Genomic DNA, 12,094 nt, shown 5'->3' with positions numbered 1-12,094 from the left:
CACCATTTGAAAAACGCTATTTTAGAGTATCACACTGTCTTTAACCTTAGCGATAGGTAGAGGGCCCGCCAAAGATCCTGGCCTGGGGTTCCTCTTTAGGAAGTGGGGTCCATGTTTTGGTGTATAAATTGTTTTACGTGTGGTGTAACGTGGAATTCTCGGAAGAACTTTGGTGTGCCGTGGGTGAGAAAAGGTTCCGGAGCACTGCTCTAGAACACTCTCATTTTCTGAGTCAACCTGCTCGAAATCATTTTCCAATTTTATATTGGTAAATGTATTTTTAAGGGATTTTATAAAAATATAAAAAGCATAATATTATCAGTGTCTTCTTATGACTATAATAATAGTGTGCCTATAATATTAGATATATTATGTAGATTAGGTAGGTGACACTAGCGAAGAGTGGAGGTAGGCTGTTACGATCCGATAAAAATAGTGCAAACCAAACTTTGTCAGTCAAAATATGTGGGTTGGTGTAGTTATGCTTTCATTAAAATAACACTAGGTACTTTGTGTGGATACTTAGTGTTGGCTAGTTTATAAAATTCAATTAAACCCTACCTAATCCGAGCCATAGTAGGTAGATAATACATAGTCAAAAAATATGTGTTAATGTATGGATTAATAGTGTAATAGTATAATTATTTAGATATTTTTTATCGATAATGGTTTCGTTGGGCAGGGCTTACGGAATTTCTAGAAACGTAACCAAGACCATCTATATTTTTATTTATGTATCCTTATTTTTTCTACAAAAACGAATATTATGAAGCTAGTATGACCGAAAAAGACATCATAATAATATCATACCTACCAACCTAAACTTTACTATAATGGTTTAGGTTTAGGCATACAATCTGCAAATATTGTATTCTTAGTTCAATGAAAGTAAATAACTAAGTACCTATGTCTGACAAAGTTTCGTGTGAACATTTTACATCAAATATTAACAGCCTACCTCCAGCCCCGGGCCTGTGATAAAACCCTGCGTTTTATTAGTTTGGTGGTTGATTGGATGTCGTTTGTTCCATTAATCTTATCACAGTGGCAATACATTTCAGATCTTCATAATAGGTTTGTATCATTCAACCTGAATTGAACAAATCAAATGGCATGTTGGATTTGGGACCGTTTGGTGGAATTTCCACGGAGACGCTTTTCTGACGTTTGACAGATCGTCTTTAGTCTATGAACCGTCCGAATTGGTTTGACGTTTCATCTCAACCCATTTCTGATTGTCCGAGAACGGTTTTATTTTCAATAATACACTGAACCAAACGTCAAATCTCAAACCATTTCCGGCGTATTTTTTTACTCATACAATTTGTACATATATTGTCTATGGTTTAGTTTGATTTGTTTGATTCAGGTTGAATGATACGAACCTATTATGACCAAACGTCTATTGTCACGGCTGCCAGCGTAGTAATAATTATTTTTCAATGCTATTATTAGGTATAAAGAACGCGTGTTTGCTTTAAACATAATTATACAATGGATACAAAACGTGAACCACGTGAATTCGAAGCTGATGCAGAAGGGCATCATTGTCTTGATGTGCCAATGTGTTATCCAAACAGCATGTGCACCAAGCAGGAGAATACCTACGTAGCCACCAGCAGTTTTGAGGTCAGTTTTTCAAAACAGCTACCTATTGAAGGTTAGCTGATTCATGAATAATTCAAAAATGATTTATTTATTCATTTAAGAATACAAAACATTGTGGACATAACAAATCTAAATTCAAGATGTACCTACACAACATGAGATTTACATTATAACAAATATTACCCTCACAAGAGAGAAGAGGAGAAAATAGAATATAATAATAATAATAACAGAAAAAAAATCAAAACATACTTAAGTACAATAATTTAATACAGAAAAAAAATTAAAAACAAAAAACATACCTACAAATTTACACAGAAAAATAAAGTTTCTAAAACAAAAGACAAAGTACATCATTGAAAATGTTTATGTCTTTAGGGAGCGCATTTACTAATTTGCACACCTCGCTAATGGTGCCTGATAGGCTTGACACGAGGAAACGGTTCCGATCCAGAATAAATCATGGCTGCGACCACCGTAAGTTGGCAGCCGGTCGAATTTGAAACAAAAATTGTCTATCGAGGATAAATTTGTCACAAACGCCATTTAATTTTCGTTTAAGTTTCTCGAATTATGGATTGCGCTTGCGTTTATCTAACTCTCATGGTGTCAAAATATAAAAAACACATTATATTTAGTGTTGATACATAAAATATACTTACAAAATATAAAAAAAGATCAACAAGTAAAAAAAGCTTTTTCCTTCTAAATAAGATATGTACCTACTTAATACATAATTTTATATTTGATATAAGTAGTATTTTATAATCAAACGTGTGTTTGTTGCTAATTTAAGTACGCTGATTTTCTTGCTCGCAAGATTTTTATTGTTTGTACATTCGTAAACATAAAAAGAGCATTTTAGATTTTTAATAAACGAATGTGACCTTATAATATTTGACATTATTCGATAGCTACTTAGCACCAATTAATTTGTAAGTATTTAAAGTAAGCTATATTTTAATATAATTAACAACCAATTATAATGTGTCCACGAAAAAATGAATGCAGACGAAGCGCAATCTAAAAATAACTCTATAGCGTTTACTGATTGGACGTTATGACAAATTTATTCCAGACTGAGTCAAATGTTTACATTGTCAAACGTCAGCGTATAAAATTCGGGATATAAATTTTGTTATTGAAAACACAGAAGAAATAAGTATAAGTAGTGCATAATGGCAAGTAGTTCTAAAACAGTTCGTGGGAATGCCAGAGACATCATTCTAAAAGTATTGCAGTTCTGCGATGTCGAGAAAAGACAAAAGGGATTGATTATTCCTATTGATAACGCGATACAACGGGTAGTGGCCATGAAAGGTTTAGTTTTATTTTCAGTGTGACCAAGTTGCATTTATATTACAACGCAAGAAATTTCTTCTGTTTTTTAGTTTTGTTCAAAGTTATGATATAAAAAAATATTAATGTCGGATAGCAATATAAATTAATACTTACTTATTATTTGTGAATGTAAACGGATTTACAAAATTTAGTATATTAATTAAACTGACATTTACAAGTTCGAATTCCATAATAACGCCTCGACAGAATTATCGACATGTATTAAATTACGATAGATATATATTATATATTATTATTCTATATTTCAGGTGTATCAAGTAGGATAATTAACTGAATTAAAATTGAAGCATGTAAGATGACAGATGAAAGACCGAAAATTCCTACGCCAGGGAAGAAAAGGACAAGGAAGAAGATAATAGAGCTGGATAGCTTTGACCAATGTGCCATACGCCATAAAATAGAAGAATTCTATTGTGTCAGAAAAGAAGTGCCAACATTAAATAAAATTTTGGCTTCTATAAAAGAAGATATGAACTATAAAGGAGAACGAGAGACGCTCAGAAAAACGCTTCTTGCAATGGGATTTAAATTTCAAAAATGTCAGTCCAAAAGAAAAATTTTGATTGAGAGATACGACATTTGTGCATGGCGAGCAAGATACCTAGACATTTTACGTAAAAATAGACAATAAGGTAATCTAAAGCGCTCAGTAGTATATATTGATGAAACTTACATTCATCCTACATACGCCGTATCAAAATGCTGGCAAAGTAATGAAGTTCACGGCGTTTTAGCTTCTGAATCTGTCGGGCAAAGATGGATAATTCTGCATGCGGGTGGAGAAATAGGTTTCTTCAAAGATGCTTTATTAATTTTTAAAGCAAAATCATCCATAGGAGATTACCACGATTCCATGAATGCTGACAATTTAAAAAAATGGGTAACAGAAAGACTTTTACACAATTTACCCGAAAACTCAATCATAGTATTGGATAATGCATCTTACCATTCGGTGCAGCAGGATAAATGTCCAACAATGGGTTATCGCATAGGTGAAATGAAGAATTGGCTTCTTTAACATAGAATTCCAGTTGTTGACGAAATGCGAAAAAGCCAACTTTATGAATTAATTTTATCCCACAAAGGTCCAAAGAGATATGTCATTGACGAACTGCTTGCCAGTCATGGTCACACTGTAGTAAGACTCCCACCATATCACTGTGACCTTAATCCGATAGAATTTATCTGGGCCACAATGAAACGGAGGGTTGCTCAAAAAAATGTAGGACAATTGAATAGCAATATATGTGGATTAACGGAAACAGCCTTTGGAAATATTACCACATGGCAAAATATGTGTAAGTATGTCATAAAATTGGAAGAGCAATATTACGCCAGAGATGCTATTATGGATACAGAAATGGAGGGTTTTATTTTTACCGTAAATGGTCCTGATAGTGACACAGAATCGGATGATAGTCTATTTGGAATTGATCCATTATAGTAGTAATATAATTTCTACATTGTTTGTGTAATTTATAGTTTGTTATCGTGTTTTATTTAAAATTCAATTGATGTTCATACTATTTTACTGTCTTTAGAGTGAATTTAATTTATTTTCGCCTTTTTTATTATATTTTTTCCATGACTAAAATATACGCAATACTATTTTATATTTTACAATTTTGATTTTTTCAACTATGCATTTCTTCCTCGTGGTTATAAAGAAAGTAACGCGTTTTTATTTTGATTGTGTTTATTTTTTATTTTAATATTTGTACATAAATCTACTATTAATAAAAATTTATAAATAACCATTTTTTTGTTAGTTATGGCAACATTCTCAATGTCATACTAGCGCCCTCGCTGAAATGCCAATTTATGATGGTAGATCTATAATTGACAGGCGCATGTTAATTCAAATTAGGATACTAGGGTTGGAAACCATCCCTCGATCCCATGATAACCTAACCTAATCTTAAAAAGAGCAGTGACGGTTTTCTATAAAACGAACTGTCATTAGAATGTATCGATATGTTATTTCAAAAAATAGAAGCATAAAAAATCCTGACCATTTAACTAATTTTGTACCTAGGTATTGTTTTACCCATTGTAATACATATTATAATAGGCGAAATTGTCACGAGGGTGCTTCGAAACCTATCAGCGCTACATGTTGTCTAAGTAGAATGTGGCAGTGCTTCAGGTGACTCAGCTGTTGGTTTCGTTACCTACTGTCAAATTTAATGACACCAATACTGTTCCAAAGTGATGTCGTCGTGGCCACAATGCCGGAGGAATCTGTTCTCTCTCTACTTAAAACCGCAACTGTTTCGATAGCAGGTTTCGTGGAAATGTTCTTTTTCTCAGTAGATAGTGTGTAGGTATGTCAATTTATATATTTTTAGAGTATTTGTCTGTTTAGTTTAACATAGCCGAAAATATATAAGTATTGAGATAGCTTGCATTGCTATGAAAAATCGTTCAATATCGTAAATCATATTTTTTCTTCATAGGGTTTTAATATTATTACTTATTGTAATGCAAACCAAAAACCGATGTGCCGATATTGGCAATAGGCGATAATACAGTCACTATGCACCATATACGTCATCCTCACTGAAATCATTTGCGCCCGGTCAATATATTTAGTTTACTTAAAATTAACCCAAAGCTTAGTATGAAATAAAGCCATTAAAAAACAACTTAAACCGTGCTAATAGTTTTAGCCAGAATAGTCCCAGAATATCGTGCGCCGACCGGGTAAAATGACATCATATTGGTCGGAGTAGAGAGCAATTACAGATTTGAATTATGGTTTGTTATTATAGACGTTGTAGCTTACTACTTGTAGTTCACGGTCAAATTATGTTTAGTATCATATTTAGCAATCTCGTATGTAAAATGCCTGTAAAACTAAAAACAATAGAATTCATTATTTCCTAAATTTAAAATCGGTAAGAAATACAATGTCGGTGAGATATTTTGATTTATGTGTACTCCAATTTAAATCAGTGAAGATAAAAATAATTTTGCTACCTACCGCATTTCTGGAAAATTAATATTTCATTATCCTGTGTGTTGACTAAACGCGAAATGATGTCGGTTATTTAAAATATAGAAAAATATTAATTCATGAATAATTCTAGTGATGAGCTAATAAATCTTAACACCATTTCACTAAATGCAGTTTCATAATAATCATTATTCAACAGTGTACAGATTGCTAAATATACCTAATGTACTTTTATAGAATAAGATAGTTTCCGTTAAAAGTAAGAGGTATTTATCTACTATAAGAGATACAATCGTTTCTTAAAACTAATCCAATAAAGATTTAAGTAACTCGCATCATGTTTTATTAAAAATATAAAATATACAGGTAATTTCCCAAATGTCAATAACCTTTTGTCAAATCAACAACAACGCCGAATTGATGTCATTTTTCAATAAGGTAAGTTTCCAGCGCACCCTCAAAAATAACAATCCAAAAAATCACCGGCCGCTACTGATTCCATCGTGTACAAATTACTTGTTATGTCATTTAACACTTTCTACAGTCACAATTACGATAACAATTATTATTAGGTACTAAAAAATCTATTAAAATCTGAAATAAGCACAACTGTTTTAGGGCCTTTTCACAAATGGTATCCATATGACCACTAAATGTAAGTTTATTGTCAAATATAATTTCAAGATCCCTTACAGATGATATTCCCGTAAGAACTCTGCCATGCATCGAATACTGGAACAACAATACTCGCGAGGCTTTAGTAAACCATCTTCAATCTAATATATTATCTATATCAAGTTAAAGTTGACGACAATCGTCCAAGGTGATAACTTTCATGAAGAGTTTCAAGTCATCAGCAAACAATATAAACATAGCATTTTTAATTACCAATGCTATGTCATTTATAAAAAACGGGAACAGCAATGGCCTCAAAATTGAGTCCTGAGGCACACCAGAAAATGTTTTAAATGTCTGTGACTGATAGAGGGTGTACGATTCCTAAAATAACTCCCGAATAACGCGAGAAATCATTTAACGGCCTGCTCCAAATCCATGCTGCTCATTCATTATAGATGATCAGCGCCACCTTTAGATTAATACTTGCGTTGGCAATGAAATGACTCAATCCTCGGAGAAATCATGCTGTGCATGATCATCTTAAGAACTTTTGCTTGTGCATAGAGATTGGCTACCGGCCTATAGTTTTTCACTGATGACTCCGTACTCCTCTTATGAATTGGAGTAACCTTCGACATCATCCATGCTTCCGGAAAGATACCCGTCTCCATTGCCAGGTTGAATATAATATATGAAAGTGGCACTTGACAAAGTCAATACAGCCCTTTAAAAAAAATCTTGGGACATAATATGCGGTCCCTAAGAGCGAGTATTCTTATTTTTTTTAATAAATCTAAACACGTCACTGTCATCAATTGGAAAGATGTCAACGGATTGGGCACCGCATTATCGTTTTCTCTACATATATATGAACGCGACATACTTGTTTCTCCGTCTAAACGCGCCCATTCATGCAGCGTCTCGAGACAATGGTGTCGCGTGTGAAACGGCTCTAAGATTAAAACATGTATTGCTAATTCCAACCTTCGATATAAGACTGCACCAAGGGACAGTGGCGCACCCAGGGGGGGGGGGCAAGGGGCTTTGCCCCCCCCCAAAAACATTGAAATTGTAAGCCAATAGATTAGACAAATAAAAACACGACAAAAAATGATTTGTAATAATTCTCCATCACCCTTTTTAGAAAATTTTTTTAGATTTTAATTTCTAACACAAAAATTTCTGAACACTAATGTCAGGTTTTTTTAGAAACCCAATACCTAAGGGAACTGTCAAAAAATTCTCGGTGTCCACCCGAATTCCGGAGTGGTGTAGGTCATGGCTGTGGGCCCGGGCTGTGGGGGGCCCGGCGTGTCGGGTTGACCAGATCAGTGAGATAAACACACATCATAAATATGCTTTAACAGTAAAAAAATCGCCAATAATTCACTGTATAAGTACCCTTAATTTTAACTAAAACACAATTTGAAAAACGTTAATGTAGTGTTTCACACTGCATTTAATCTTAGCGGTAGGTAGGGGGGCCGCCAAATATCCTAGCCTGAGGGCCCGTTTCAGGATGTGGGGACCATGGTATAGGTACACCGAGTGCAATAGACAAAAGACCGATAAACGAGAAATTAAGCTGTGAAGAAGAAAAAGAGTCTATGGAACTAATTTACATTCTCCTCCTCGGCCCCCCCCAATATTAAATCCTGGGTGCGCCACTGCCAAGGGAAGAAAAAGAACAAATTATTCAATTGAACGAACCTGATGTATTGGTATGTAATCTGAACCCGGTTGAGGATCTTCAACATCACATAATGGGTCTATTACATCTTCAATAATCTCGCGCTTGACGACGGATAGTTGATCATCCGTCTCAGGTTTTATATTAGAGAGGTCCGCTAATAGCTGATAGTGAAATAAACATTATGGTTAACACAGTAAAACCACTTTCAGTTCACGTAACTTCATAGAATATCCATATAACAATGTATACTAATAAGTTTAGTCAAAATGAATTAGAAGATAACCTGCCCTAACCTAGATCACAAATTTATCGTAGCTGTCAAAATGTATAATCAAATAATTTTTTAAATCAACGTTTAATATCATTGTATGTCTCTACGCAGTTTATAAAAAACAACATATTATTATTCCACACTAAAACTAACCTCGAAATTGCAACTTGAAACGTCGGCATACTCCTGCTTTACATGAGTGCCAACTTCCGGGCTGTTTGGGAGGCTAGTCTGCGTATCAAACAGAAGCTTGACTTCTTCTTCAGATTGTTCTCCATCATATTCTCGCTTTCCATCCATGTTAATGGTAAATATGTCAGGAAGCACGTGACAAACAGGATCCGTTCAAGGTAAGTACATTAATTTAAGAGAAGTGTTGCCGCAATACGTAATTATTTATTATGAATGGCCGAAATACTGAAAGGTCTATTCCGTGGAAGCGATCAAATAATAAACTGTGTTTTATTGGATTTAAGTTTTGTACTATTCAATTTTAGTAGGTAGTTTTTTCCCATTCGGGTTTTGCCTTTCAATATTTTCAAACACTACTAGTATTCACCAATGGCAAATACACACTAACAGCGTACCTATACTGTTATACACATAACTATTGGGCGTCTCCCGATAGTCTAAGGCCATCCTCCCACGGCGCAACTGAAATCTGATGGAACTGGTTTGTGAAGGAAAGAAAATATGATTTTTCACCGAAATCTAATGATGTTGGTACTACTGTTTTACGGTGACTGGAAACTTCAGAGACCGCGCGACTAGCATGTCGCTTCTCTTCGCGACCGTTTTGAAGCTGAGAGATTCCAGTCTCGCCGTCAGCGAGCCGCCATTGAAATACATTAGCTAGATACTGGCTGGAATTTTAGTTTCAGTTTCGACGGACATAAGTTGCGCCGTGGGAGGATGGCCAAATAATTAATTACGTCGTAATTATTAGGTGTAACCATGACGTCATCTGACCTTCTAGTCAACAATGGGCGTACGTACGTCCAAAATTATTTGATCAACTATCAAAATGTTCAACATGTACTTAGCACGTAAGAATTGTATCTAATTATAATAATAGTGTGCCATGATTGTGCCGAATAAAAGAAACGAAAGCCAAAGAAATTTAATATTCAGGAGTATGTAAAAAAAAAGATGGCATCACTGCTCAATATAAAAAGAGTGGAAAAAATACATACCTAGTCGCGGGAGGACGTGGTATTGAGTTCGCGAATACCCGCGCAAAAAAACTTAACAATTAAAGTACGATTTCAGATAATTAATAATATTAGAATATAAGCGATGATAGGATATAATAAACATTAGGAACGTAGGTAACGATACCTATAAGATAAATTTGGAGACTATTAAACAAACTAAGTTTCTTTGTAAAATAACCGTTGAAAATATAAAGCTACGTGTTAAACAAAGAAAGACACTTCATTATTATTATTTATTTTTTGTGAATCACGGGTCCTACCAACATCCCGAGCTAGCCACAGGACCCGGAATTTATCTCAATACCTACAGTGTTATTTTTATCATATATAATAAAATCAATTAATACCTACAATAATTAAGTAGGGACACGTCTTAATTGCCTACCCATTCAGTCAAGGATCAAGTAAGTATAACAAACAAGACATTGTCAAAGAGCCATGTCTATTGACATTGCCTTGTCTATTCGTGCATGGTGCAAATCACACCCAATGTCCGTGAGCCTGGCTTAAAATACGGATGGCATTATGTTTGTATGTATTGCACTGACAGATAATAATATGTTCTTTTGCCACGTTTAAGATAAATATTGTATTTAAAAACGTCTGTAAGAGAAAACTTTAATATAGAAAAATGCAGATGGGCCCTTTTGCAATTTGAAAACCGAGATACGCTGATCGTTATGATTGATGAAATGCTGATTTTCATTTTCGCTCCATTGTTTTATTTCGACAGCAAAACATACATAAGTATTATTGAAGTGTGTCACCCGTGTGAAGTGTTAATGTATGTATTATAAATATTAGTATCGACCGCAAACACTTTTCAGTATTGTGGCAACACTTTTCTAACCATTTTGACGGGGTACTTAGTGAAAATGAAAAAATGCGAATTTTTCGTGTAGGTAATTTATATGGAAAAACAATAAAAACTTCATGAAAAAAAATGTTTGGTGTTAAAACTTGACGGCCACTCAAAATCAAATTACTAGCTTTATATAAGAGATAAAAATTTGAAAAATCATGTTAAAAGTTAACATAAAAATTCTTAATCGGATGCACTGAACAAAAAAATTTAAGGAAAATTTAATGGTTCAAGTATCAAGTCACTAAATTTTAAACATTAATATCTCACAATATAAACGAAAAAACAAAAAGAGTACGTGCACAAACGTAAGCCAATAATAGACAAATTGATGACATAATAAAAAGTTTATTGGTTGGTACAACTTAACGTTCATCAAATATTTAATATAGAATAACTCACGTACTATTTGAGAAAAAAAATAACAAATTATGCAGAATCGTACAATAGCTATGTGTCAAGAGATTTCAATAAAAAAAAAATTTAAACCCACGCAGACAGGTTTTGCATACAAACTTAAAAATTAAATAGCGCACTGAATATATGAGAAAAAGCAAAACAAAATCGTGCAATAACGTTCACTGCTAACGCACAAGTGTTTACAATTTAAATTTAAGAAAAAACCTAAGTTTAGTGACACAAGTATCCAGCATTTAGCTGGGTAACCCATATTATTGAAATGCGAATAACCCCTTTAATGTGCGTGCACAAACGAAAAAAACGCATGCACGAACGTGCACTAACGATGCACAAACGAATGCACTCAAAAAAGTTGAAATTTCAACATTGGGTGACCCAACGTTTAGCTGGAACACCCAATTTGAAATTGGAATTTTTCGGTTATTATAGGTGCACAAACGAAAAAAAAAACGTGCACAAACGTGCACTAACGATGCGCAAACAAATGCACCCAAAAAAGGTTGGAGTTTTAACATTGGGTGATCCAGGTAAATGGACCTGAATTTTAACCTTTTCCTTGTGCGATCTATTATTTATCGGTGAAAACAATTTTACCAATGTGTGCAGTTGTCAAAATTTTGTTAACTTATATTTACAATGAGTACCTAATGTATGATTTTTGTTTTGTGAAATAAACTATTTTGTGTGATTTCATTTATTTATTTGTGAAATCATTTATTAAGTGTGAACACTACTTTCCAAATGTTAGGACCTGTTCCCTTCCCTACATATATGTGAAAATCTAATACTAATCCATCTCTGGCCGCGAGAACAAAATTTTTAAGGCCCACAGGATTTGGCTTGTTAGGCACAAATTGCCTGTGTTCACAGCGGCCAGTGAACGGTATCATTTGCTCGTCGATGGAGTTATGAGCAGGTCTGGGCAAAGTATGGCATTTTTTTAGTACTTCACTCAAAAACAGACTAATTTTCCAAAGTTTATCTGTGCAGCCCGTGTTTAGTAGTGTTATCTGCAAAATGCAAATAATGATTCCGCAGTTCGAACTACCGGTCTCTGGGCATTGCTTGATTAATAATTGGAATGTTTAGA

The 12,094-nt window shown here is 34.1% G+C and overlaps 3 protein-coding genes across 5 annotated transcripts in view; 2 read left to right on the top strand and 1 right to left on the bottom strand.

Annotated features, from left to right (window-relative positions):
• Nucleotides 1–12,094, top strand: part of LOC147074107 (uncharacterized) — a 404,768-nt gene that overhangs the window by 285,647 nt on the left and 107,027 nt on the right. The gene's annotated exons all lie outside the window — the stretch shown is intronic.
• The window catches only part of LOC147074109 (uncharacterized), a 287,538-nt gene that overhangs the window by 237,602 nt on the left and 37,842 nt on the right, over nucleotides 1–12,094 (bottom strand). The window lies entirely within an intron of this gene.
• On the top strand, nucleotides 2,787–3,936 carry LOC147074112 (uncharacterized). Its single transcript, XM_085943893.1, has 3 exons — nucleotides 2,787–2,928; nucleotides 3,300–3,509; nucleotides 3,929–3,936. The coding sequence occupies exons 1-3, from the start codon at nucleotides 2,787–2,789 to the stop codon at nucleotides 3,934–3,936; spliced, it is 360 nt and encodes a 119-aa protein (XP_085800019.1).

This window comes from Rhyacophila brunnea, unplaced genomic scaffold (assembly GCF_057557595.1).
Source record: "Rhyacophila brunnea isolate RB1 unplaced genomic scaffold, BYU_Rbru_1.0 scaffold_16, whole genome shotgun sequence".
Lineage (NCBI taxonomy): Eukaryota > Metazoa > Arthropoda > Insecta > Trichoptera > Rhyacophilidae > Rhyacophila > Rhyacophila brunnea.
Note: the sequence above shows the minus strand (reverse complement) of the source record. Positions and strands in the feature narration are given on the sequence as shown.

Bases quoted from the DNA above. Each gene is read 5' to 3' on its own strand.
- LOC147074112 (XM_085943893.1), top strand. From the start codon at position 2,787: ATGGCAAGTAGTTCTAAAACAGTTCGTGGGAATGCCAGAGACATCATT. The intron at 2,929-3,299 runs GTTTAGTTTTAT...TTCCTACGCCAG, and splicing joins ACGGGTAGTGGCCATGAAAG to GGAAGAAAAGGACAAGGAAG.